We start from the raw sequence: 25669 nt of genomic DNA on the forward strand, positions 1-25669 counted from the left end.
CAGAGGTTGAGGGCCTGTTCTTGCTCCTTGGCCATGGACACGGAGATTGCAGATGATTGCTGCCTCCATGGAATAGGGCACAGACAGCAACAGGCATTGCCCTCGGAACGGAGATCCCGGAGTGCCGAGAAATGCAGCGCTGGGCCGGGGCGGTGTCGGGGCGGCTGCCCGGGGCTGTCACTTGCACCTTAGGGAGGAGGGAGATGGGGACAACGGGGCAACAGAGAGGTGCCAGGGAGATTTTGGCGAAGGACAGAATGTGCTGGAGCAGCTGGACTGGAGGAGGGTGGGAGTTGCTGAAGGCAAGGGGATGGGGAGAGGTGGGGAGAGAGGTGGTGAGCGGCTCTGGCCGAGCTGCCGGTGCGTGTGCCGGATCTCCCAGAGGCGGGACGGGACCTCTGCCCTCCCGGAGTCGGGGCGGGAGCTCGGTCTGTCCCTCCCCGAGCCCCCTGGGGACCGGGCTCTGCGCTGGTCCCGGCGGCGGCCCCGGCTCTCGCAGCCGCTCCGGCCAGAGCCGCCCCTCGCTGCTCGCTCGCTCCCGGGGAGCCGGGGCGGCCGCGGGCGGAGCGGAGCGAGGCGCAGGCGCGGCGGGGCCGGTGCCGGTGCCGGTGCCGGGGCTCTGCCGCCGCCGTGGCCCGCGGGCTGCGGCGGGAGCGGCGGCAGCATGCGGCAGTCCCTGACTCAGCAGCGGCCGGCCGGCGTGGCCCTGCCCGACTCCGTGGGTGAGTGCGGGACCGGGGGGATCCCGGGGGACGCGGGGTTGGCCGCGGGGCCGAGCGGGGCTCCGGGGACGATCCGGGGCTGCGGCGGCCGGGCCGGCCCCGCCGTTCCCCCGCCCGCCCCGCCGTTCCCGCCGGCCGAGCTCGGCTCCGGCCGTGTCCCCGCAGCCCCGGGCGCTGCGGCAGGACCCGGACCCGCGGCGGGGCATCCCGCACGGAGCATCCTCCGGAGCGCGGCCGCTGCCCCCGCAGCCCCAGCGGGGTCGGGGACCCCCCGGCCCTCCCCGCGATTTCCCCTCGCTCCCTCCCTGCGGCCCCGAGCCCGCAGCCCCCGCCCGGGCCGGCCGGGCCGCAGCCGGAGCCGGGGGTCACAGCGAGCCGAGGGACGCGTTTGTGGCAGAAAAATGGGACGAAAGGAGAGGGGCTGGGAAGGGGGAGGCTCGGTGCCATCTGCCCCCGGCTCTCCCGGGGTAAAAGTTGGAGCTGGTTTCTTCCTTGAGCTGCTACTCTGTGTCCATTCTTCGCTTCTGGCTTTTCCCCCAAAGAACAAGATGGAGAAGTCGGTCGTGTTTCTGTGCCATCTTGTCCATTTTCTTCTAATAATCGTGGGGAAAAAAATAAAAAAGTGAATCAAGGGCAGTTCAAAGATATGCATTATTGCAAAGTTTTAAAGTAATCTGGAAAAACCTGCTACAGCCTTGTCTTTAGAGTGGCTTATAGGGCAAATATAACAAGAGCATGTTTCTGATGCTTAAAAGAAAAACAATCATTCTAAAACCAGTGCCCGTTTGGAGTGCCATGTTAGCAAAAGCAATAGCCAGGCTATGGATGGCATAAATTTCTTTACAGCTCCCTAACAGAGTTCAGCACAGTGTTTTGGATCACCTTGTCTACTTATATTGTGGTAAGCACTGCAAGTTTTGGGGTATCTGTTTGGGATAAATCCCAGAGAAAAGGCTATTGCTGTCTCTTAAAAGCAGAGATGGCAAAGCTGCCGTAGCTCAGCTTCTGTGCATAAACTGTACCAAGCTCAGGAGCACACAGGAAAATGATCTGGTGGGGGATACTTTCAGCAGAAATTAATGTTGAGGGAGAGGATTTTGTCAGAGCAGCCCTACAGCAGCTATTTGAGAGATACTGGGTATGAGTCTGTATGCTGGAGCAGCTGCAGGCGTACTTACAGAAGTACAAAACCACTTTCTCTCTACACACATAGCAAGGTGTTTTCTGAGAAGGAAAAAATGTAACTAATATCCCAATTTAGAGCTGAAGTGGAAGTAGTCATATTATCTGCTCAGTTTCACATCTCTTTTCAATATCAGTTTAGAAGATTATGGCTGATTTTGTCTGAACTTGAAATAAAAGGTTTTAAGTATTTTTTTTTAATCTTATGAGGAATATTGAAAAGCTTTGAGAAAACTTCCAGTTGAAACCTTATGTTTATGTTCTCTATTGAATGTTGGTGTGTGGCAGTCCGAAGCTGGGAAACAGCACAGAAATTGAGTGAAAACCACGATGGTGCTGAAACAAATACAGCCTCTGTACATGGTGTTTCAAGATGCTCCTTGTAGAGTGGTTTTCGTGGTAACTTTTTGCAGCAGTTGTGATGGCACTGCAGGAGCTCTGGCTGGGGTGTGTGAGTGCCCACAGCACCCCCAGCCATGCCCTGCAGACATCTGCACCCCCAGAGCTGGGTGAGGAACACTGGCTGGGCTCATTTACCCTCTGCTCCTCTGCCACCCCAACCACAAGTTTGGTAATTCTGTGGAAGCAAGATGGATTCGTCCTTTCTCACTTTTCAGAACTCATCTGTGTAATAAACAGCAAATTTTCTCCAGTTTTGGTGCCACTGTTATGGATTTGTAAGATGTTTATGGGACACTTGCATTTAAGTGGTTACATTGAAACTGAAGGGTGGCAAAATGATGGTATTTGTGAGGCAGTACATAAAGAATGGCTTCATATCTTAATGATTTTTGAGTGATTTAGAAGCCTAGATTTTCTATTATTAACTTATTTGGCAGATGTAGGAGAGTAACCCCAAATGTGACCTGCAGCAAACAGTCACATACCTTTATCTCCAGACTGTAAAACATGGCTTGAAAGACTAAGAATCATTGATAAAATATCCAGCCTGAGTCTTGGGGTGCTCGAGCAGTTATTTAATATTTTTTGTTTGAAATTAGCAACTATCTAGCTATTTAATTTAGCTATTAGCAACTATCTAGCTTTTTTGTTTGTTTGTTTGTTTGAAATTCACAACTATCTAGCCAGTTGTTAGGCTCCTTGCTCTTAGGACCAGTGATGTCCCGGTGGTGCAGTCAGACCTGTGCTCTGGGATACGAGCAGAAGGGTTGTGGGTAGAGAGATTTCCTTCCAGAGACAGCAGGTCAGTCAGAAAGGATGGTGCTTTATTTTGTTTTATAAACCTCTCTTGCCTTTTGGGTAGGGCAGGCAGGTTGGACTAGATGACCTCCAGTGGTCTTTTCCAACCTTACCCTTCTGTGATTTTGTGCTCTCCATCTGTTGGGTTTTTAAGCCCCAGGTTTGGCCCTTGTCTGTGATTTCAAGCTCATCAGTGGGTGAAATGACCCAGCCCTGTGCCCGTGGCAGCCCAGAGCATGGAGAGGGAGCCCTGCTGCCACCAGCACAGCCCCTGGAGCTGGAGGTGGTGTGGAGGAGCAGGGGAGCTGCTGGGCTTTCCCTGGGGAGGAAGGGAGATCATTGCTAGCAGCCTGTGTGGGTTGTTGTGGCTGCATCATCGCTGGGTGAAAGGATCTGCTGGGCACAAATACACAGAGCCTACAGAAGGGCCTGGGGCACCTGGGTGTGTGTCTGTGAGACAAAGCTGCCCAGCAGGGCCTGCTGTGCTCCTCTTTCTGGAGAGCTTGGACAAGGACGTTGTGCTTGGCTGGGCCAAGTTTTCCCCCAGGGCCTTTCTGCAGGTGTTTCACCTTCACCTCGCTGTGCCCAGGCTGCAGGGAGCCCATGGGGATTTGCTTCAGGGAATGCACTCTGCAGTGGTGAAAGCTGCTCCTTGTCCCTGGAACACGTTCCTGCCCTTCTCTGAAACCCCCAGAGAAGTGCTGGGAGCTGGGAATACCCTTCCCTGCTCCCAGGGCCTGCTGGAGAGCCCCAGGCTCTGGGAATGGGATTCAGGGTGGCCCAGCTGCCCAGAGGGATTCAGACAGGGGCCCCTATAATCCATTATCCTCTCAGCCATTTTGCAGGTGCTGGGTTGTATCTACATAATATATGGAATATGATCAAAAGGATTGTTCTACAAAGTGACACAAAGATGGCAAAGCACATGCAGACCAAACACACCCTGAAGATGTTGCTGAGTGTAGTGTCACAGCCAGCTTTCCTCTTGGCTGGTGGAATCACTCTTTTATGTTTATGCTCATTTGGGAGATCTATAAATATAGAAAAGAAAAAAAAAAACCCTCATCATTAGGCAGCTGTAGATGAGTTTTACTAATCCACAAATTCATTATTCAAGCATCTAAAAATACCTGGTCCTTGCTGAAAGTAGAGGAGAAGTGGCTGTTACTGGTGATGTCTTATTTGCATGGAAAACTGTGGATGCCTTATGATTACAGTCAAAATTCCCCTCTCAGAACAAGCAGCATGCAGAGGGGTTATTTAGCCTGATGCAAGTAGACAGATCAGAAAGTATATAAATGTCTAATGTGAATATTTCTCATTAGCTCAATTGCTCCAGGCTAGAGGGGCTGGGAGACTCCAGTGTATCTAAATGAGCTTTGCAGAGCTGCAGCTCTTAAGGCTCTCTCCATCTACGTCAGAGCAATGTTAGTGAAGGTGAAAAGTGACAGGCAAACCCAAAAATATTCTCAAGCCAGTAGAAGGGAAATTCACCGTGGCGTGATTGGCAGTGGGAGGAGAAATTTGTGGTGCTGTGACTCTCCCCAGATGGAATCAGCAAATTCTGTTGTGTGTGTGTGTGTTTTTAGGGTCGTTCAATAGAAGAAAAAGAAATTCCCTCTACGTAACTGTGACTCTCCTCATTGTGTCAGTGTTAATTCTAACGGTGGGCCTAGCTGCTACAACAAGAACCCAAAATGTGACTGTTGGAGGTTATTACCCAGGGGTTATTGTAAGTATAGAACTCCTAGGTAGGTCTAGAAAACTTATTGCCTACAAAGTCCCTTGTAATGCTGAAAATGTTGTCAAGGGTGATTTTGTCCTGAATATTTTGCTCAGCTACTTCATTACCATCTGATTTATTTGTTTTGTTATTATTTTGCACCTGCTGCACATTGCCATGCAAAAATCCCATCCAAGTGCCAGCTTCCCCTGAGCTTAGGTAATAACTTGATTTTGAGCTAGTGGGGAGACAGATAAATATATTTTATGTCAGCTGAAGCAACTTTAGAACTTCTTTGTTTACATAGATCACACTAAGCCCAGGCAGAAGTAAGGCAAAGAAGGACCTTACTGGGAAAAGCAGTTGAGAGACCAGGTTTTGAAATACTGGTAACATGAACTTGTTGTCATAAAGTTTCCTTGCAGAAGTGTTTAGCAAATTGGAGTCCCTGGAGGAGGAGCTGTGGCAGCTTGCCAGGGGAGCATGTACCTCAAAGCCATGAGCACATCCATTTCTTCTTTTTTGTTACCAGCAGCTGAAAATGGGAAAGAAACATCTTTTAGCTTCACATGGCTTAATTTAGAGAAGACCACAGGTGTCCAGCCTTCTTTCCTGCCATTAGATGTATGCTCTCTTACAGAAGCACGAGGGCCAGGTATGTCACAACCCTCCTGGCATGAGCAGAGCTCTAACAGGAGCCGGACAGCAAGTGCTGCTCTGTTCCTGTGCACATCTAGGATATGCTGAAAAAGAAGCACTGAACTGCAATCAAATTAGGTGTCTCAGCAGATTAAATGCAGCCAGTAGCCCCAGCTAGAGGCTCCTGGTGTAACAGCTGTAGGATGCTGCACATTTGATTTGGAGCCTTGAATTTGGAGGCTTGAAACCATTCCAGAAAACCAGGTGGGGACTTGTTCTTGTCTTATTGCTGTTTGGCTTATTTGCCATGCATTGCTGGTCTCAGGGAGGTTTATACCTTCTGTGCCCAAGTTCTTCTAAAGCCCCTTTACAGCCATTGCAATGTGGAACAAGGTTACAGGTCATGTTTGCTCTCTTTGGTTTAGGTTTTCTGGCTTGTCCCAGTATCTCCTGCATTTAGGCTGATCTCTTTTGAAGAGAAGTATGGAAGGAAGGTGTTGGGAAGGATGACAGACTGGCTCCAGACTCTCCCCACCTACTCTGCACTGTGCCAGCCTGAGCTGAGCCTCGTGCTCCAGAGCAGGTCCTGCAGATGATGCAAATGGGCAGAGTCTGCTGCTCACGTCCCCCTGACATCTCTGCGCTATTTATGGCCCAGGAACGTCAGCATCCCTTTCGCTTTTCTGAGGCTTTGTCTGCTCAAGGAATTAATGAAGTCCTGGGCTTGGGAAGGGCGTTGAGTTTCTTTATTCAGAGGCACCCTGGCAATTTGTGTTTGTCACCAAATTCCCCACCTGGGTTCATTAATCTGCTCTGTGGAAATGTGTGATGACCTCACCTGTCTCGCTGCACAGGGAAACATTGCAGTGTGCTGCTGGGTGCTTCAGAAGGTGCTTAAAATAGCTGATGTTTCATAACAAGCTGGGATTTCTCCCTTTACTGGGGAAAAAGGGCTGGCTGCAGTGAATGAGTGTTCCATGAGCTGTCCCCAAGCAGATAGAGCCAGAAGTCTCTTTGTAGGCTGGGTGACTTCTCTGTGTGGAGCATTTCCATGGCTGGAATCATCTTATGGAGCACATAAAGAATCATAAAGTCACAGGATACTCTGAGCTGGAAGACATCCATCAGAATCATCAATCCCAACTCCAGGACAGCCCCAGGAATCACACCATGTGCTTCAGGCATTGTCCAAATTCTTCTTGAGCTCAGACATCAGATGTCTCATTGCTGCCATGCCTAAACCACCCTTCCTTCTTTCCTCCTTCAGCTTGTGTTTCTTGGGCAAGCACCTCTTGTGAGAGGAGGAAGATGCAAAGATGTTTGCTTCAATGCAGGGGATTATCTTCCAGGCCTCTGCTTCCGAGGAAGGACAGAACCAGGCACTGGAGACCTTCCACATATCAGTAGGATTTTGTTTGATTGGGTTTTTTGAGGGTTTGAAGTTGTTTTTTTTCCTCTAGCAGCACTGTTCCTCATTGATAGAACTGGAGTAGCTGAAGCAGAGGGTTCAGTAACACCCTGTAGCCAGGGTGCCTTCACCCTCCTCCATGACCACCCACACCTTCCCAGCTGCATCAGGGAATCCCTGAGCTGTGTCTGTGGGAAATGTCCTCACCTGTGCCTGGATGACTGCGCTGGACAGGGGAGCCCAGAGCACAGCAGTGATGTTCAGCAGACAAGAGCGATGCCCAGGTGCAGAAAACAAGGAGCCCTGTGGAAGTGAGACTGTGAGATCTGTTGCTGTCTCTAAGTTCCAGCAGCTGCCAGAATCTGTGTGAATTACTGACCTTTCCTGGGCTTGCTCTGGCAAAGCTCCTCTGTGATGGTTCCTTGCCAAGGATGTTGGCTTGGGGCTTTACTCTGGAAAAGCACATTCACTTTGTGTCCTGTCCTCCTTTCAGACAGATATCTCAGGGGATCACTTCCACCAGCAAATAAATGATGTATCTGAGGAACATTACTGAGATCTCTTTGTCCCATCCATGGAAGAATGAGTAGTTCTTCCATTAGTGCAATGAGAATTCCTGTTAATGAGAATCCACCAATTTATTTGGTCCTCACCTGCTGGATGTACAGACTTGCTCTAATTTCTTTTTTTTGAATTATCTTAAATCATCCAAAACATTTCACCTTTTGTTTTGAGGCTGCTCTGAAACACCATGTGGATATTTCTCTTAAAGCTTAAAGGACACAAAACATTTTTCTTGAGCATTTGCCTTGGGTGTGTGTTACCACACAAGTTCCTTTGCTAAATATCACCGGATTGAAAATTACACCTGGATCTCCCAATTTTTTTTTGCTTGGACTTGAACTATAAATCTGTTACTTGAGGAAGGTGGGGGTGTTGTTTGCCTGAGCTAAATAATAATCCCAGAAGCACTGGCAGGTCAGTGTGGGGCAGTTCAGCAGTGCCCTGGGACTCTGCCCTGCCTGTTTGCCCCCCCAGGGGTGAGCAGACCCTGGCTTTGCTGTGCCAGGTGTGGGGACAGGGCTCTGCAGGGGCTCAGAGTGCCAGCCAGGCAGTGGGGGAGCAGCAGCCTCATCAGCTGCTCCACTTTAATCCCTGCTGCTCCGCCAGCTGCCCTCCCTGCCCGCAGCACTGCTCCAGAGGCTGCTGGGCTCAAACAGGGCAAGGGGAGACTGAAGCCCAGGTTTACATCTCATCTGAGTCTGCTGATCTCTGCACGTGCCTCTGCCTGTTAGCACTGGATTCACCAAACCTTTGTTTTCTGTTCCTGCATCTCAAAGTACTGATTCCAGGTTAGTTGGCTCATTTTTGAATCTCTACAGCTTGTCTCACGCCTTGTTTTTCCTCCTGGGGAGTTGGCCAATTACTGGGCATTCTCACAGGGATCTTCACTGGCCCTTGCTCTGTTGTCTGGATTTGCCTCTCTTTAGTATGACAGATCCAGCTGTAGGACTTTTCCAGTGCTTCTCATTTTGCCAACCCATGGAAGTGGGGTTGAATGTGCTTTACACCAACCAAAGCCCTTTCTCAGTGTGACACAATTCTATATTTGCATCTCCCCTCTTAGTCCATGGTTCCTGCTTGAAGTCCCTATTTCTGTCCTGGCTGAGGTGTGCTCTGTCCTAGAAACTTCTTCTTAGTGTAGATTAAGGCTATGGAGAAGGGAGGTGGGGAATTGCTCTCCTGGCTGACTTCAGTGAGCTGAAATGAATGTTGTGAGTTACAGAACAGATGATGCTTTAGCTGCAGAGCCTTATTCTGTTGGGCCAGTGTGAGCTCTTCTGGTAGAACAGCCTGGTTGATGCATCCTCACCCCTGGAAATGAGGGAGGAGTGAGAGAAGACAGGAAACTGCTGAATCTTCCAAAGTACAAATTTCCTTTATTTCATGCTTCACATTGAGGAATTCTGAGTTGAAAACTGAGGTGGTTGCTCACAAGCTCAGTGAGCTCACAGAATCCTGGTCCTGCAGGTTTTAGTGCACTGTTCCTGCTCGGTTTGCACACGGAGGCTCCTGGATGTTTGTAGGGTTGCTCCAAGACACCAATGCACATCCTCATCCACCAGCCATTCCTCAGCACCACTGGGGGCATGGAATTCAGAACTCATCCTTTTGGTTTTACACACGCTTTTAGTGTCATGTGTGGCTACACCTGATAGCTCCTGCTAGTGAGAGACTCCACTGATTTCTTGCTGAAGGAAAAGAGCTCACACATCAGCAGAAAGTTCTTTTGCTGCTTCTGGATTTAATTGTGTTCTGTCTGTCTGAAAAATATGTTGAGTATCATCCTGAACTAAATGCTAACACTACATTGTTTTTCAGCTTGGCTTTGGGTCGTTCCTTGGAATAATTGGATCAAACTTGATAGAAAACAAAAGACAAATGGTAAGTTCTTTATAAAAACTTTTCTAAAAAAAATGACAGTAACTCAAATACCGCATGTAAAGAGTATTATTTTAGGTTTTCCTGACTCTTCCAGGGTGGTGTTGCATATCTCCTGAGAGCTGGGGCTGGTTCCTGGCAGCCCAGGAGCAGTGAGGTGCCTGCCCCAGGCCCTGGCAGTGAGATCCCTCCAGCCTTGCTGCCCTGGGGCTGCAGAGGGGCTGGGCTGTCCCTGCAGCCTGTCCTGCTGCCTGCTGGGGCAGGGCTGGAGGGGCTCAGGGCTCAGGTTAGCCCCGTGTGCTGCTGAACGAGGCCGAGGCAGGTTCTGCAAGGGCAGATGGGAGAAATTCCTGTCCAAACCCAGAGTCTGCCTCTGTGCTGCTTTGCTTTGCACACAGCAGGCTCCCTGCATGGAGGAGGGGGTGAGGCAGACCCTGCAGGAGATGACATTTGCCTGTCCCCCAGTCAGACAGGGTGCAGGGGAGCTGGGTTTCCCAGTGGATATTTGTGTTGTTTTCACCCTGGCTCTGCAAGAGCAACACATTCCTTTTCTTTCTGCCCTAGCAGGGTTTCAGCCTCTTGCTCATCATGTATTAGCAGCATGTCAGTGTCTGCTTGAGCAATGACCATAGTGTGATATTGTGCCAGTCCTGGGCTCTTCACAGGAGTGGCCACAAGTGACAGTGTGGCTCTGGCTTGTTTGATTATTCTGAAGAGCCCTGGGTGGCCTGAGCTTATTCTTTTCATCTCTCTGTCATTTTGTGTCCTAAAAAACATTCATGACCCAGCTTTGCAGGGATTGCATCACTGCTGCCTGGGCTGGCAGCGAGCTGTCTCCACTCTGATGGCAGAGAGGACACGCAGTAGCTGTCACTTATTGTCCCTGTGCTTTAGTCACATGTCCTCCTTACCCAGGAGCACTTCACAGTGGCAGCTTTGTCCATTGCATGTTTCCATGATACTGCTGGCCGTGGAGGATTTCTTTTTTTTCAACCTCTCTGCACTTCCCCTGTGTCCTGCTTTGCTAAAGGCAGCCTTTGCCTGGCTTGCTGTGCAGCTGAAGGCAGAAAAGCCACAAGCAGCTTGTGCAGCTGTGTTCTGGTACTGTTCCTGTCCTGTAACTTTATTGAATAAAGGAAGAGGCCATGGGTCATTTCCCCTGGGGTCTCTCAAAATGTTTAGGGGACACAGCCTCTTTTTTATCCTCATTTCCCAGCCTCATTTCCTTCTCTCTTTCCCCATTGGCTGAGGTACATGAGAGGTGTTAGACTTCACCTAATACCCCCTTCTAATGTATACCCTGGATATTCTGTATATACAATGTATATTCTTTTTCTTGTGTCTCTGTTCTTTCTCTCTGAATCCAAAGACTTAGCACAGTCTCCAGTAACAGTCTGTGTCAATTAGTGGAATTCCTATGGAATTTATGGCTCCCCCATTGCTTCTTTCTCCTCTCCATATCCGGCCTTATTAACCATCAGGCCCACAGTTTGTTTGTAAAGACATTCTTCTTAAAGATATTTTTTCTTTTTCATTCCTTTCCATTTGTATGTTTCTATTTGCTGTTTGATTTTTTCCTCTACCATAAATTCACAGTGTTTGGTTTTCAGGCTTTTCTTTCTTCTTTCTACATCTGAGAAGGAGAAAACTGTATGTAAATAAAGTGAGCATCATATACTTATCTCTTGGTAGGGCTGTTATGAAAGTATCGTTAACTTTGTATTTATTTTAAACTACCATATTAGCAGCTCCTGTCCTGAGCAGAGATGACTGACAAATTCCCTAATTGTATATATTTAGTGTTTGGCTCACTTCCCATCTCTAAGGCTCATGCTATTTAGGGCAAATATCCTCTTTCATGTGTGTATGAAACAAAAGACAGCAAACCCCATGTTTTCCACCAAAAGTGGACTTTCTGTGCCTGTGTGGTTTCCCTGGTTTGGTAGTGAGACAGTGACCCTGTAATGGATGGTGTGAGTTGGGATCCAGGCATGCCAAGGGTGGGGCTGAGTGGGGCAGAAACGCAGGAGTTCACAGCTGACAGAAACAGGGTCACTCTGGGATCTGGCCCTGGAAAACTTGTCACCTGCTGCCATCTGCAAGCACTCTGTGGCACGGCATCCAATATTGCAGTGGCAGCCTGGTGTGGTCGTGGCACCTTCAGGTGGTGCCTGGGATCCTTCCACAGCCTGCTCTCTCTGCTGCTGCCGTCCAGTGAATGCTGTGCCTTGAATGCTTGCCTCGTCTAGAAAACCACTTTATTTTCTCTCATTTTTAAGTAAACCATTTCCACTGCCTCAAGTGAGCCCTCTGGCATCTCCAGTCGTTGTTCAAGCTGATCTGGTCTGTACATGAGGTTACTGGAACAAAATCTGTTCTCACCTAGGGAGATGTAGATAACAGTGTGATTAACCTAAAAATCCTTAAAAACACACATAGGATCCTTCTGGATTGTATTTGTCTGGGGGGTTGGCTTGTCTCTCTGAGAGCTGGAGCCTTGGGCAGTGGCAGGAGCCAAGGTTTTCAAGCAAACTTAGCACCTGGATCTTTAAAACAAACATCCCCAAGTCAGGAGACCTGAAGTATCTGTCAGTGCTGGCCAGACTAACTCTTAGCTTTGTATTTGGGCTGTAGAGATTTTTACTATTGCTTGCAGTCCCCCATGACCAGAGTCACCTTTGTACTCATGGAGAAATAGTTCTTACAGCTGCCAGCAGCTGACATTTGAAGGTTTCAGTCACCAGAGCTGGAAAGCCACCAGGGAGCTTCCTGTTCTTTACACTGAAATACTGTCAATATATTGAAATAACATGTTTCAATATATGTGAAGTGGCATTGAAAGCTGTCCCCAAGCTGCATTTGGTGACCCTGGCTGTGTGAGTGCTGTGCTTGCCCTCCCCCTGCAGCCCAGGTGTGGCAGGGGCTGTGTCAGCCCTGCTGCAGGCTCCCCCAGCTGAGCAGGGCTCTTGGCAGAGGTGGTGTTTGGAGTGGCATTGTGGGAATAGACACTGCTTCTCATACCTGGACTGGAAATTATTTCTGCTTTACCTGCTGAATGCTTTCACCCTAATGTTAATGGGCAGGATGGGACCAGTGGGAAAGGATCGTGCCTGTGTGATTGCCCTTGTCAAGCTGCAGGTGGAGGGAAGGGTCTCTCCAGGAGCTGGATGGACGGTGCTTGGCACAGCCTGGCACCAGGAGCCCAGCCAGGCTGGGAGGGTGTGCAGAACCCATGGCATGGGCTGGGTGGGCTCTGCCCTCTGCTCTCATGGCTCTGTGCCTGTGCCTGCAGCCAGGGGCTGCTCCCTGAGGGCACAGTCCCAGCAGAGAGGCTCACACTCTGCAGTCTCTGCATCCTCACAGCTCAGAAGTGCTCACAGGAGCAGCTCCCCACGGCCCTGCAGGGTGAGGAGAGGAGAAATCCTCTGTCTCTCATGGGGAGAGTTAAGGACAGCAGCAGCCAGAAGAGGAGGTGTATCCTCAGCCCCAGTTTATCCTATTGGAGTGATGAAAAACCTGCATTACTCTATCAAGTCCCCAGAGAGCCAGTCTGGCACAATGCTCCTATTCCTGCCAGAGCAGACACACACCCAGTGCCTTCAGCCAGGGCAGGATGTCTGGCCGGGCCAGCATCTGGGTCACTGCTTGCTGAGGGCTCATCACTCTGCTTTCCACAGCCCTGTGGAAGGGCGCTGATCTCTCGGTTGTGGGAGGCAGGTGACTCTTTGCTTTGTTTTCCTTTCTCAGCTGGTTGCATCGATCGTGTTCATCAGCTTTGGTGTGATCGCCGCGTTCTGCTGTGCCATTGTGGACGGCGTCTTTGCTGCCAGACACATCGTAAGTGCTGCCAGGGAAACACGGCCCTGCAGTGCTTGCACTCTGAGAAAACAACTGATGGGTCTGCGAGCCTCTGTCAGCCCACATCCAACCCTGTAAATGTGTGTCATGTGCTGAGTGCTGCTTTAAATCACAAGCTTTAGAAAAAATGTATCATTATTTAAAAAATATTTTAAAATGAGTGGAAAGCACTAAGATCTTAAAGCTTTGCTTTGGGTTTTTTCTTTTTTTTGCTTTATGTGTTTATTGAGTATGAGAACACTTAAGATGTAATGTGAATTACAGCTCTTGCCAAGGGACAAGATATGAGCAGTAGCATTTATTTTGTTTTAAATGTTGGCAGAGCTGGTTCTTAATGCAGAGGGAATCACTGGATGTTGTAGTAGAATGAAGCAATTTGATATGAAGCTCACTGAAGCATTACAGTATAAACAGGAAACATTTGCAGTAGGTTCTCAGTTTCCATTTGGTGACTTAAAAAATTATGAGCTACTGCTGTCATGACCAATCCCTAGTACAGTGGAATGTGCAGAAGCTTTAGTTATTAGTATAGAAATAAAGACACAATTCCATTTCAGCTTTTTGATTGAAATTTGTAACTACAAACAGATTTTTGTCCTGCAACTCTGCAGTTTGATGACTTTTTTTTTAAATTTTTGGCAAAAACGGATTAAAAAGACAGATTTGGAGTTTATTTGTATGAGAATGGAAAGGCATCTCAGAAGGTCAGAATTACCCATGAAATGGAAACTCCCTGTGTCAGCTGGCTGGCTATGCTCCTTGTGAAGCTGGCCCGTCTTTCCTGCCCCTGAGTATTCCAGTGTGGAATGGTGGTTGGAGGCAGGATTTGCTGGCAGAGCAAAGAGCAGCTCCTCTCACGTGTGTGATGGGTGTCCGTCCGTCTGTCTGGATGAAACCAGCAAGTCTGGGCCATGTCTGACCCCCTTTGGGAGGGTGTGACCTTGTGGGTTGGGCTGTGGCATGAGCTGGCAGCTCCTCCTGGCTGGCTCTGGGGGCGGCTGAGGCACCCAGAGCTGAGCAGCTGTGGTGACAGAGAGAGGCTTTGGTTTGTGCCTCTTGATGAGCAGATGGGCTGTTGGCCTCACTTTACCACCTGACAGTCCAAAAATGTGACCACCTTGCTGAAACGTGCCCCTGCCATGCCAGCCCAAGGGATTGTTCCTGCTGCCAGCTGCCGCCACTGCCCTGCCAGCCCAGGTTTTGGCTCAGGCACCTGGAGAGCCGGTCTGGCTGCTCCTGGGAAGGGCTCACTGATGTGGATACAGGTCTGGCATTGCTTTCCATGGGGCTTTGCCTTGGAGATACAGCTGCCACAAAGGGAGCCATTAATGCCTGCTTGCAGGCTGGAATGTTGATGATCCTCTAGAGCCTTCCCACAAGACACTGAAGAGCACAGGAAGGACAAATTTGTGAACAATTAATGGAAAATTGCTATGATTCAGCAAGAAGAGCCCTCAGAAATAGGTCAAGCAGACCTGGGATGTGTCTGTTCAGGTCAGGATGGCCATTGTCACCCAAAGAGCCCAGCTCAAGAGACTGCTCCTCCCATGCTGGCTGTAACAATTCCATGGCTCCAAGGACCAGGGTTAAACATCACCCAGGGCACTGGGGTGGGGGCTGTACAGCTCTGGCTGCACTGGGGTGCTGGTGTGAGATCGGGGTCTCCTAAAGCGTGTTCCCTTGCCCAGCCCCTTTGGTGAGTTTGGTTTTCTGCAGGGCTGAGCCTGGTGCTTTCTCCCCGCAGGACCTGCGGCCGCTGTACGCGGGGCGCTGCCAGTACTACTCCAAGAGCACCACCCCACCCGAGGTGAGAGCAGCTCCTGCTGCGCCCTGCCAAGGGCCAGAGGCTTGGAGCAGGGGCAGGAACCTGCTCTGGTGTCCTGGAGGGGATGGGAGCCTGGGCCTGGGGTGGGAGCAGGGTGCTGGAGCACTCGGGAGGGGGGTTCTCCATGTAGAGAACAGAGCAGATGGACAGAAGGGGGTGTAGGATAGGAAAATTCACCAGTTTCTCTAGGTCTTCAGCTGTGCACTAACAGGAGCTGGGTGGTGGGTTAAGGTTTCAGACAGCAATAATTTCTGTGTACTTGAGCAATGAATACCAGCCTCTGCACTTCTCCTGTTGTCTTCTCGAAAGAGAAACCTGTTGGGGATGATCCTGCCACATACTGGTGGTGTATATCAATGTCTGCTGCCTTTGCTGAGCACTGATTGTCTCTCGGAGCTTTCCTCTCAAGCCCACAGGTAGTTAGGTAGTTCTGAATAACCATTATATACCAAATTAGAAGGCCTGCTCGAGGGTGCAAAGTTAAATGCCACACAGCGGTGTGGGAGTGTTCCACTCTCTTTTCAGGCCGAGGACTGTCCATGTGTGTTACCACCCACAGACATGCACAATTAATACTTTGGTCAGTTCTGCACCACTGTTGGGATCTGCTCTCAGTTTGGGCCATGCTGTTGACAGCTCTCTGCTCTGCCTTGCCCTGGGGTGAGGTGGGTTGGTTCAGCAAGGCCCTGGCTGCTGGCAGGAGTTGCAGAACCTCCTTCCTCTGTGGGCACTTGCTGTCTGTGAGCTCCCCACAGAGAGAGGAAACTGTTCTGCTCCAGCCGAGCGCATCTCTGTTCCCACAGGAGGGCTTTGTGGGAGCAAGATAAGGAAGAAAAAATCTGCCTGGGGCTGATGTGGAGATCACTGAGAGTTCTACATGTAGAGCAGGCCAGACAGCAGCAGGAACTGTCTTTGGGGATGGTGTCGTTCTGTGCTTTATGTGGTTTTTTTCTGTGTTCACGCAGGCAGTCTGTCACCCACAGCGCCGTGCCCCCTGCACGCCGAAAATAAAAACCAACACCTGCTTCTGCTGTGACCTGTACAACTGTGGGAAGTAAGCCAAAAATGCCACTCCTGGCCCTGGGAGGGGAGCAGTGGTCATGCTCCTTGCAATAGCTTGCATCTCGTTTGCAGGATAGCATCAGTTAATGGCAGATGTGGGAAGGGACCTTGAGGTGTGTTTGTTAGCAAGGAGGAGTCCCAGACAAAAGCTAATCAAGTAAAAATGGGTGTGAAATACACCAAGGCCATCCCAGCTATGGGTGAGCCCAGCTGGAAAAATGAGAGCACAGGGATTTCCATTACTTTGGTGCTTGGTGTCCTCCTCAGGTTTTCCACCTATTGAGTGTTGCTTAACACCTCCCTTCTCTGTTGGCATTGGGTGTTGTTTTTTAATTTCACAATATCAAAGGTGCAAAAAACCTGGGACACTGTTCTTCTTTGCCTTGCCTCCATTCCATTCCCTGCTAGCAGAGAGGAGAGTTGGCAGCCTGGTGCCGTCTGTGCCTTCATGAGCCAGCGTCCCCTCTGCCCAGTGAGTGTCTGTCATGCTCTCAGGGGATGGAAGGTGAGCCAGCTCTGTGCACTGAGGCAGAAGGTGGTTCCCAATCGAGAGCCACTGCAGAGCAATCACACCACTGAGATCTGGCCACTGTGCCTAAGCCAGCCTAATTTACAGCATGTGCTGCTTATACCTTGTGGAGTATCCAGTGTGTGTTAGCAAGGCATTAATAAATTGATTTTTTTACTGCTGGCTCTTGCCTAGGGCTGTTTCAGGCTTAGGATTTCTCTCAGTACTTAGTTGGGCTGGCCTCCACTTAAATCATTGATTGTGGTGGAGGAAGATCAGAAGCTGCTGCTGGGAGAGGGTGTGTGGTTCCCTGTGCTGGGAAGCGTGATCCTGGTCTCTGTAGGATTTTGTGTGTGTGAAAGAGGAGTGAAGCTCTTGCTTTCCTTGGGTAATTCACAGATCATAATCCCTTTTTACTGGCTGAAGGGAGGATACTGGTTAGAGAGAGAACTGATTGGAATGGAATGGAAAAGCTTGAAACACTTCTGTATTTCTTTTTCTTTTGTTTTTGTTGGTATTTTGTTTTTTCCACAGTCCCGGTTCTGGGACCCGCCCCTGACCCATTTTCCCCTCTCTGATGAAAGATAATCAGTTGTTGTTATTTTAATCTTGCTTAGTACCACACAAACATCCCGCACAGAGGAGGTGCTGGATGGTGTCTCAGTAAGAGAGGCACGGACACTCCAGACTGGTTGGTGCACATGTAAAAGATGGAAATCATGGCAAACGTGACAGCAATCCTGCATTGTTCCTGATGTGGGATCCCTGGCTCTGGCAGCAGGACAAGCCCCTTCCCACTGCCCAGGACACGCTGAACAACGCAGGATGCTCTCACTGAGGGATCCCTGCTCTCACAATCTCCATAGGAGCAGCACTTGCAAACAGCACACACAGGTTTTGTGAGAGGGTCACGGAGAGCTCAGGTTACACAGAAGTTGTGCCAGCCAGCACACCGGTTTTTGTGACCTGTGGTGCCTCGATTCTGATTGAAATCCTCATCTCCTGCAGTGGGCTCCTTAAATGAAATGCGGGAGTAAAAAGGGTAAAGAGGCAGAAGTTGAGTAATCAGCAGAGGAGGGTGACTCTTGTGCAAGGGGCAGTTTCCTACAGGCCTTGTGGAGCCTGCTGAGGAGCTGAACCTGGATCTCCTGCTTCTTGACCTTCAATATGAGCCAGCTCTTCCCCCTTTCCTCAAAGCTCTCATGGGCTCTGCGCCTAACCCTGCATGTGAGCTGGGAGATAAGCCATTCATAAGCTCTTGGTGCTGTTTGTCCCTGATAAATATGTTTTCTGAAGGGCTATTTGCTGCAGGCCACTACATCTGATAAGCTGTGCTGAAGGCCAGCCTGTTCCCTACCCGGCAGTCAGAGAGGTCATTCCTGAAGAATTCTGCTGCAAGACTCCAGCCCACAAACTGCAGGAGTTGCTTTTCCTTTTCCAAAATAATGACCTAACCAGATTTGACCAAGTTTCTCTCTCTTTTCTGTGCGTGGAAAAGGTTCAGAGTGTGAGCAGAAGGATGAGGTGCCAGGCTCCAGCCAGCCCAGGCTGCTGTAGAGCAGTGAGGGGCTGGAGCTGGAGCAGGGCATGGAGCTGGGGCTGCTTGCTGGCCAAGCCCTGTGAGCCAGGCAGGAGCTGTGCTGGCCCTGCATCCCAGCCAGCTGCCCCTTTCTGGGGCTCTGGGGAGCAGCCAGCACTGCCTGGGGGCAGCCCCTGCTCCTCGGGCACGCTCTGGTTTCCCAAGGTAATTCCAGGACCTCTTTGTCCTTGGGAAGCCTCCAGGACCTCTGTGGAGATTTCAGATGAAATAAATAACAGGCAGGTTCAGACACAAAGTCATTTGTTTCAGAACAGAGCAAGTAATTTGTTTCAGAGCTCCCTTTGTGCAGGGAGATTGTGGATGCCACAAGCACGGGATCCAGGAGGGTTTATCCCCATTCCCTCAGCAGTAAGGCCCAGGTTATCACTGAAATGCAGAACGCATTTTACTGTCCAGCAGTACTGCTTAGGTTTTATGATATGTTGTGCATTTTTTTATCATTACTGTTGTTTTTTTCCCTAATCTAGCAGAGTAGAGATTTCTGGAGGGTACTATGAGTACATTGATGTCAGCAGCTGCCAGGACATCATCCACCTTTACCACTTGCTCTGGTCAGCAACAATTCTGAACATCGTGGGGCTGTTCCTAGGGATCATCACAGCAGCAATACTTGGAGGCTTTAAAGACATGGTAAGAGGATATCAATTTCTCAGTGCATTAAAGAAAACAAATCAGGCAAATTGCTTTTAAAAATGATAATGGAAACTATTGGTGTTTCAATGCAAATGATCTATGCATTACATCAGTCAGGGTGGGAAGAAGGGCAAGAAATAACTATAATGAAAAAGTGGAAGTGATTCACTTTTTTGATCTTGTCACCATCTGAGCACAGTTAGAAAATATTAACAGAATTGGGAGACTGTATTTTCAAAAGGAACCACCAGAGAGGCATTGGCAATACCAGGATGATTGAAAATAAGCTCTCTCTTAAAAATTGATCCTTTTCATAGTGTTCACATTCTACAAGGAAAAGTGTGGTGGTTGCTCATTAATTGTTGATTTTGTAGTAGCAGTCTGAGCTTTACAGACTGTGTTAGGCTGAAACTCTCCATCTAATTTCATCACGGTGCAGAACCTGAGAGGGTGAACTGGGGATCAAAACAAATTTCAGATAATGAAGAAAATACTGTTCTAACAATGTGAAATTTGATATATCTTCACTTAACCAGGATGCCCGTTACCTTCCATATGGTTTTGTTCTAAACAGCCCAAAATGAAGGGGTAGAACTGAATGTTCAACAGATACATTTGGGGCTTTTTCAGTCACTTGTGACTCATTTGGAATAACACAAAAACATTCACACAGAAAACAAATTTGTTGTCCTGGCTATATGTTTTTCTTACAAAGAAATCTTGGGCTCTGCACTAAGGGTACCTTGTTTCAGAACTCTGAACTCTTTTCAGACTCACCAATATCTTCCCAAGTAAAACACGAGACACATTCCCAGCTGTGCATCACAGCCCTCTGAGATTTGATCCACACCAGAGAGCCTCTGCAAACAAAGATGTATGGAAATGAACAGCAATGCATCAAATAACAGAGTAATTTTGAAGTAATGAATAATTTCTCGTACTTGTGAAGAAGTAAATCTGTTTTGTGTGAGTACTGGTGTGCACTGAGCTACTGCCAGCTTGTTTGGAATCTGAAACTATCAGTGGCTGTGGAACGAGGTGATCTTGGAGTGTAGCTGCTGCCTGAGAGGGAACTGGATTGCCAGTTCCTAAAGACACACAGTGCTCCTTTGAATAATTTCTGCTTTCATTCAGCTCTCAGCTTTCTGTGACTGGGTTTGCAGCCTCATACTCTCTTCTTTTTGTTTTGACAGACTCCTTCCCTGCCTACGCTGAACTGCAGTGTTGAGGATGCACACCCTTCAGTGACCTACTACTCCAGGCCACAGGTGACATCCTACAACTCCTACTACCACAGCACTCCTCACCTGCCTCCCTACTCTGCTTATGACTTTCAGGTGGGCAACTTTACAGGATGTTTCCTTGTTCAGCAGCAAGGTTAAATCCAGGCAGTCTGCAGGACTCTGGGGGCCTGTCTTCCTGTCATTCACACAGTTTCATTTTCTTGGTCCTGCAGAAAATACCAAATTTTTCCTATTAGGCATTGGTCCATGGCAGTGCTCTCTCTTACTAAGGCAGTGTTTTCCTGAAATCTGTCCTTGAAGTGAAGGCAAGAGGGAGGGCCTGCTGCCTGCCTGCCTGCCCATCACTCACTAGTAGAGATCACATTAAAAACAGGCACTGCCTCTGGCTCTGCAGTGTTTTGGGAGAGAGGCAAAGCCAGGTGCTCAGGTACTAGATTTTATTAGGCCAACTGCTGTGTCTGAGAGAAATAGAAGAGCTTTTGGAAACAAGGTTTTTGAGCTCCTGAAGACTCATGATGCCTGAGAAGCTGATTTGTTGTGGTTATTTTCCACATGCTTCACTGGCCTAAGAGGGGTCCCTGCAAACATCCCCTCTGCTGTAATGCATCCCTTCCTCTTTGAGCTATGGAGCTGTGCAGTTGGAAATGGGGATTTCATGTGAACCTTGCTGTCAACATCAGCTTTCACTTGTTGAAGCAGATGAGGACATTTCCTCCCCTGCTCTTCTGGCGGGTGGATGTTACAACAGGGGTGATGTGAATTAACACATGCACAACCACCACAACAGGAGACTTTTTTTTTTTTTAATTAACAAGAGTTTAAGATTTTGGTTATCAACAAAGAGGTGTTCTCTGTGACAGCCACCATGTCCCTCATCTGAGCCATGCATTAGAGGTAACACAGATTTAAACCTTCCTGGGTCTGCTGCTACTGCCACGGGACAATGCTGTTGTCAGGACTCCTAAATATAATTGAACACTTAAGTCAGAACTTTTAGGATGTATTTGTGAGTAATTTTTAAGATTTAATGAAACCTGGGTCGGTCACTGGTGCTGTATAACTTCCTGCAGTTACAAAAATGCCAACCTCAGTGCATGCCAAACCAAGCTCTGCTACAAAGTCCTTTTCTCAGTTTCTCAGCAGTGCCAAGCTCTGTCTGACCCAGAGCTTGCCAGTGTGGCAGCACCCAGCACAGCTCAGCAGACAGATCAGAGTGTCTGGGTCTCACTGCTGTGAGCACAGGTGCTGGCTCAGGAGATGGCACAGCTGGGCATAAATTCAGCTCATCTAAATTTAATACAGCCAAATCCCTTTTTAACATGAAATTCCAAGTCTGAGCCTTGCATATCTTGCAGGGAACTTGGGGCCTGCATGGGAGCATTAGCTGAGCCTCTGCTGTGCCGACTCCCTGCTCTGAGCCCCACTCTGCTCCAAGCAGTGACTGAACCACCCTGGCCCCTCTCCCCTGACAGCACGTGGAGCAAGCCCTGCCTCTCAAAGCCCTTCCAAAGGATGCACTCCCTCTGGTGCAAGAATGCTTCCCACTCATTCCACACATTTTTCACAGGACAAAAACAACACACCAGAATTCCTAAGGAAGTCTGGGCCTTTAAAAACCTGGCTTTTACACACAAATCTAAAATGGCAGACCCATTTCTCTGGTTTTTGGAGCAGCTCATTCACTATTGCTACTGGCTGGTGTGTGACACCCAAGATTTGAGAGGAACTCATCAGTTGTCCAGTCTTTGTGAAATGCAGCAGGCACACGGAAGTGATGAGAATTTTTTTAAAAATATCTTCAGTTTTGGATCTAAGGAGCCTCATTTTTCAAAACTGTTACTTACAGGCAGTGCTTACTTTGAATACAAGTTTTCTGAAGTGTTATTTGTGTGTGGTGAACCTTGACATATTAATTTTGAACTGTTTGGTAATGCAGTATCACATTGATACAACAATTTCCATTAGGAAATGGTTACATTGCAGCCTTTGCTGTCTCCCTGCAGCATTCCAGCGTGTTTCCAGCCTCCACTCCCTCTGGCCTCTCGGATGACCCCCAGTCCCTGTCACCATCCCCCAGCTATATGTGGGCCTCCAATGCACCCCCGCGTTACTCACCGCCCTATTTCCCACCTTTTGAGAAGCCACCACCTTACACGCCATAAAGAACGTGGGAAAGAAGAAACAAACATATTTGCCATCGAAATAAGTGTGAACATTTTGTATTTATATTTTACTGTGGGAGGGAGCAGGAGAATCCAGAAGATAAATAATAAAAATATTAGATTGGACTGTCCTTTTTTGCGAGACTTATTTCAGAAGTTTTAACGATGGCCTGTGACAAAGACTTCTGATGTTTTAATGAGTCACTGAGCAGCAGGTGACCTAAATTTCAGCCTCTTTGGTTCATGTAGTCCTTGATTCTTAATCAAGTGATCCAACACAGATGACAGATTCTGGTCTGCCTTACTCCATCTTGTGCCAAGCTGAAGTAAGGGTAGCCAAGATCAGTAGTTGCTGGAGATTATCAGTCTGTGTGAGCTGAGGGTGCTTGCAGACAGCACCACTCAACACTGGTTTTGTTTGGCCTTTGGGCTCCAGTTGCTGGGATCCTGGCTGGGAGGACACAGGACCCAGCTCACATCACTTGGTGGCCCAACACACTGGAAAAATTTTGGGGGGAACCATGACAGTGCCTCAAAATGTAACCTTGTTGAAAAGGATAACGTCATAGGATAGCTTCATGCATGTGTAGCAAAATAATCAGAATATTGCTTTTTTGAGGGGGGGGCAAGCTGGTTTTATTTCAGGTTGCTTCTTAAGATAAAAGATGAAATGGAGTTGTCTCTGTCTGAATTCTGTGTAAGTAATGCCGAAGTCAAACAGTTTGGGTGGTTGCACTGCCTAAATTTTCCTTGTATTCCTATAAAAAACATCAGGAACCGTCTACAAGTCACTGAAACAGTGCAGTAAAAATATTATTTATTTATTTGTTTGTTTGTTTATGTTTTCTGTGGTTGGGAATTTCTTTTTAAGCCTGTACTTTTAACTTTTTTAATGGACTGAATCAGCACTCTGAATAAGCACTGGTTTAGTAGCTGTATTATGGGCTGCACATAAGGAATATCCACTACTAGTTCTCCAAGATATAAGTCTCACACAGATGAAATTCAACACCCTGTAATATAGGACAAAACTGAGGAATTTGCAATTACTGTTGTGACTTTCATTTAATCTTCAGCTGATGACTGTGCTGATTGATCTAGATTCCAGCAGATTTTGCATGCATCTTGCATAACAAAAGGTCAGCTTTGATATGTGACACACTGACCTCTAAAGTGTGGTTCTACTGCAGGAAGTGATTTCAGATGACAGTGTTCGGATCTGACCTGCTCAACCTGAGCGTTCTCAACTGCTCACTTCAGGGATAAAAGCAACATTAACATTTTACTCCTTATTTCCTAAAGGTATCATTTCCTTGGCATCAGTTTGTTGACCCTAATCCTCAGTTGCCTTCCTGTACTTGCAACTGATGCAAACAAAAAGGTGCCTAAAAGTTAAATCTGGCTTTCAGAATCAAAATGGAATACATGCTGGTGGGTTGGGGGAGAATCCAGTTGGATTTTAAGCTGTGGCACCTACTTTTATTCTATAAAATAAATTCAAATGCTGTCAACATGAAAAACAAACACTGAAGTCTCTGATCTCACTTTTCAAAGTACACCCACACTTTATAATGCTGTTTTTAATCCTATGCATTTGCAAAGCCTTTAGGCTAGACTATGTATTAACTTTATCATCTCCACTGTCAAATGCTAATCAGTATATTAGTTCATTAAAGGATGACACTTTATCCAGAAGCAAGCGTGACTTTTCTCCAGTAAGGAGGGAAATGAACAGCTGGAGAAAGGAAGGCAGCTCACAGGATTTAAAGCAGTAGTGTATCATATCCTGGTGGCATTTTGTTTTACTACAGAATGTTGAAGTGCAGCTCCTATAAATTTGTGTACTGGAACTAAATTTATATACTGGGGCATCCTCCATTTTATATTATATTTCATGAAATTAAAGAAATGTAAAGAATCTCTTGATGAAGAGCTCGTGGGCAATTTCAAAACAGACAGTACTTCTCTTGATAAAGCTCCCCACAAAACTAGAATCAGAAGGGCACATTAATTTAGTATCAGAAAACATTTTATTGCTTTATCTTTGAAATAAAAGCCAACAGTCCTGTCCCACTTCTGACAAACACTGTACCATTTGTGCCTGTCAACTAAATAGGGCTAGAAGGACCTAGGGACACCACAGGACAGGACTGAACATCCTGAAAAGAACATAACTTAGTGGCAGAGAAACAATCAGGAGATTAATTGTGTCGCTGGTTTTGAGTTGAAAAATACTAACCTTAGGAAGTTATCCAAATTCTCTTTTTTTTCTAAGGAATATTTTAGCAAAAATTACATTGCTGCTTTAAATTCACTATAAAAGGACAAGTACATTTTCACATTTAAAAACTTACTGGTGGTATTTTCTGTTGAATTACCTGTTTCATTCTGCTTGAGTAAAACAAAGCATTTAATGTAACTGCAACATCCTGCACTGTATTTGTCATTTCTTATGAGAATGTCAAGTTTGTGACTCATATGTACCCTTTTATTACTTTGCCAAAGTAAATAAAATTGTGTGACTTTTGTAAACATTTACCAATTCTATTTTACATTTTAGCAGCCTGTTTTACAAGCACCTTTAAGGTTATTTTTTAAAAGTGAGTAAAATTTACATTTAAAGAAATCAAAGGGAAAAAAAGCCCAACGAACAAACAAACAAACAAACAAAAAAAAACCAAAAAAACCAAAACCCATCTCTGTTCTCTGTATTTGAGACATATTTCTACCAGGATTAGCAAAAAATTCCTTAAGTTCTGTTTTTGAAGGCGCTCATGCCCCTGCACTCGATAATTCTGCAGTTTTACCATAACATGGTGCCCTGACCTGAAGCCCTCTAATGTTATTACTGCTGATTTTTCACTTAACACAGATGTGAGTAACCCAACCACTGCAGTCTTGGTGTGTCCTCTGCTTACTTTGGGCATATTCTGTGCTGGTGATGTCAGCAGAGCGAGGCAGAAGCCCTATGCCAAAGAGAAAAAGGCATCTAGAACATAATTTGGTATGTTACTTCTTAAATTGCATTCCCACATGCAATAAGAAGTCTACACAAAGTAACTGAGTATTTCCTGTTGGCCCCAGGTCACCAACAATGGAACTCTCACAAATCACAAGCAGTCAGCAGCTGGAAAGGAGAGCCCAAACCACGAGTGAGCTGGAAGCACAGCACTGGTCACAATGTACAATTTACTGGTCCCTAGGTAGGGGTTTGTTGACTTTGAGCCCATTTGCAGCACCACAGTTGGTCAGAATGTTGCACAGCCTCAGAGCTCCCATCCACCCCATCTATCACAGCACTCAGCTCACAGCACACTGGGGCTGTTGAGCTGATTTGCTTTCTTGGAAAGTGTTCAACAAAACCAATTAAACAGCATCAAAACAAACAAACAAAACTAAAGCCCAAATAAAACCACCTTGCCCGTCCCCCCCACACTGGGTTCCCTGCTATTCCCCAAGAC

The 25669-nt window shown here is 47.7% G+C and overlaps 1 protein-coding gene across 2 annotated transcripts; it reads left to right on the forward strand.

The window, feature by feature from the left end:
* Positions 1 to 509: 509 nt before the first annotated feature.
* Positions 510 to 24744, forward strand: TMEM255A (transmembrane protein 255A). 2 transcript variants are annotated; one of them, XM_064712488.1, is made up of 9 exons: positions 510 to 722; positions 4694 to 4836; positions 9257 to 9319; positions 13064 to 13153; positions 14919 to 14981; positions 15965 to 16053; positions 18640 to 18799; positions 19996 to 20139; positions 22050 to 24744. In XM_064712488.1, exons 1-9 carry the CDS (start codon positions 665 to 667, stop codon positions 22206 to 22208), a joined length of 969 nt encoding a protein of 322 aa, XP_064568558.1. In that variant the 5' UTR covers positions 510 to 664; the 3' UTR covers positions 22209 to 24744. The 2 variants fall into 2 exon arrangements, with proteins under 2 accessions (XP_064568558.1, XP_064568557.1); XM_064712487.1 differs by having other exon boundaries at positions 517 to 722; positions 18637 to 18799.
* The last annotated feature ends 925 nt before the right edge of the window (positions 24745 to 25669 follow it).

This window comes from Zonotrichia leucophrys, chromosome 4A (assembly GCF_028769735.1).
Source record: "Zonotrichia leucophrys gambelii isolate GWCS_2022_RI chromosome 4A, RI_Zleu_2.0, whole genome shotgun sequence".
NCBI lineage: Eukaryota > Metazoa > Chordata > Aves > Passeriformes > Passerellidae > Zonotrichia > Zonotrichia leucophrys.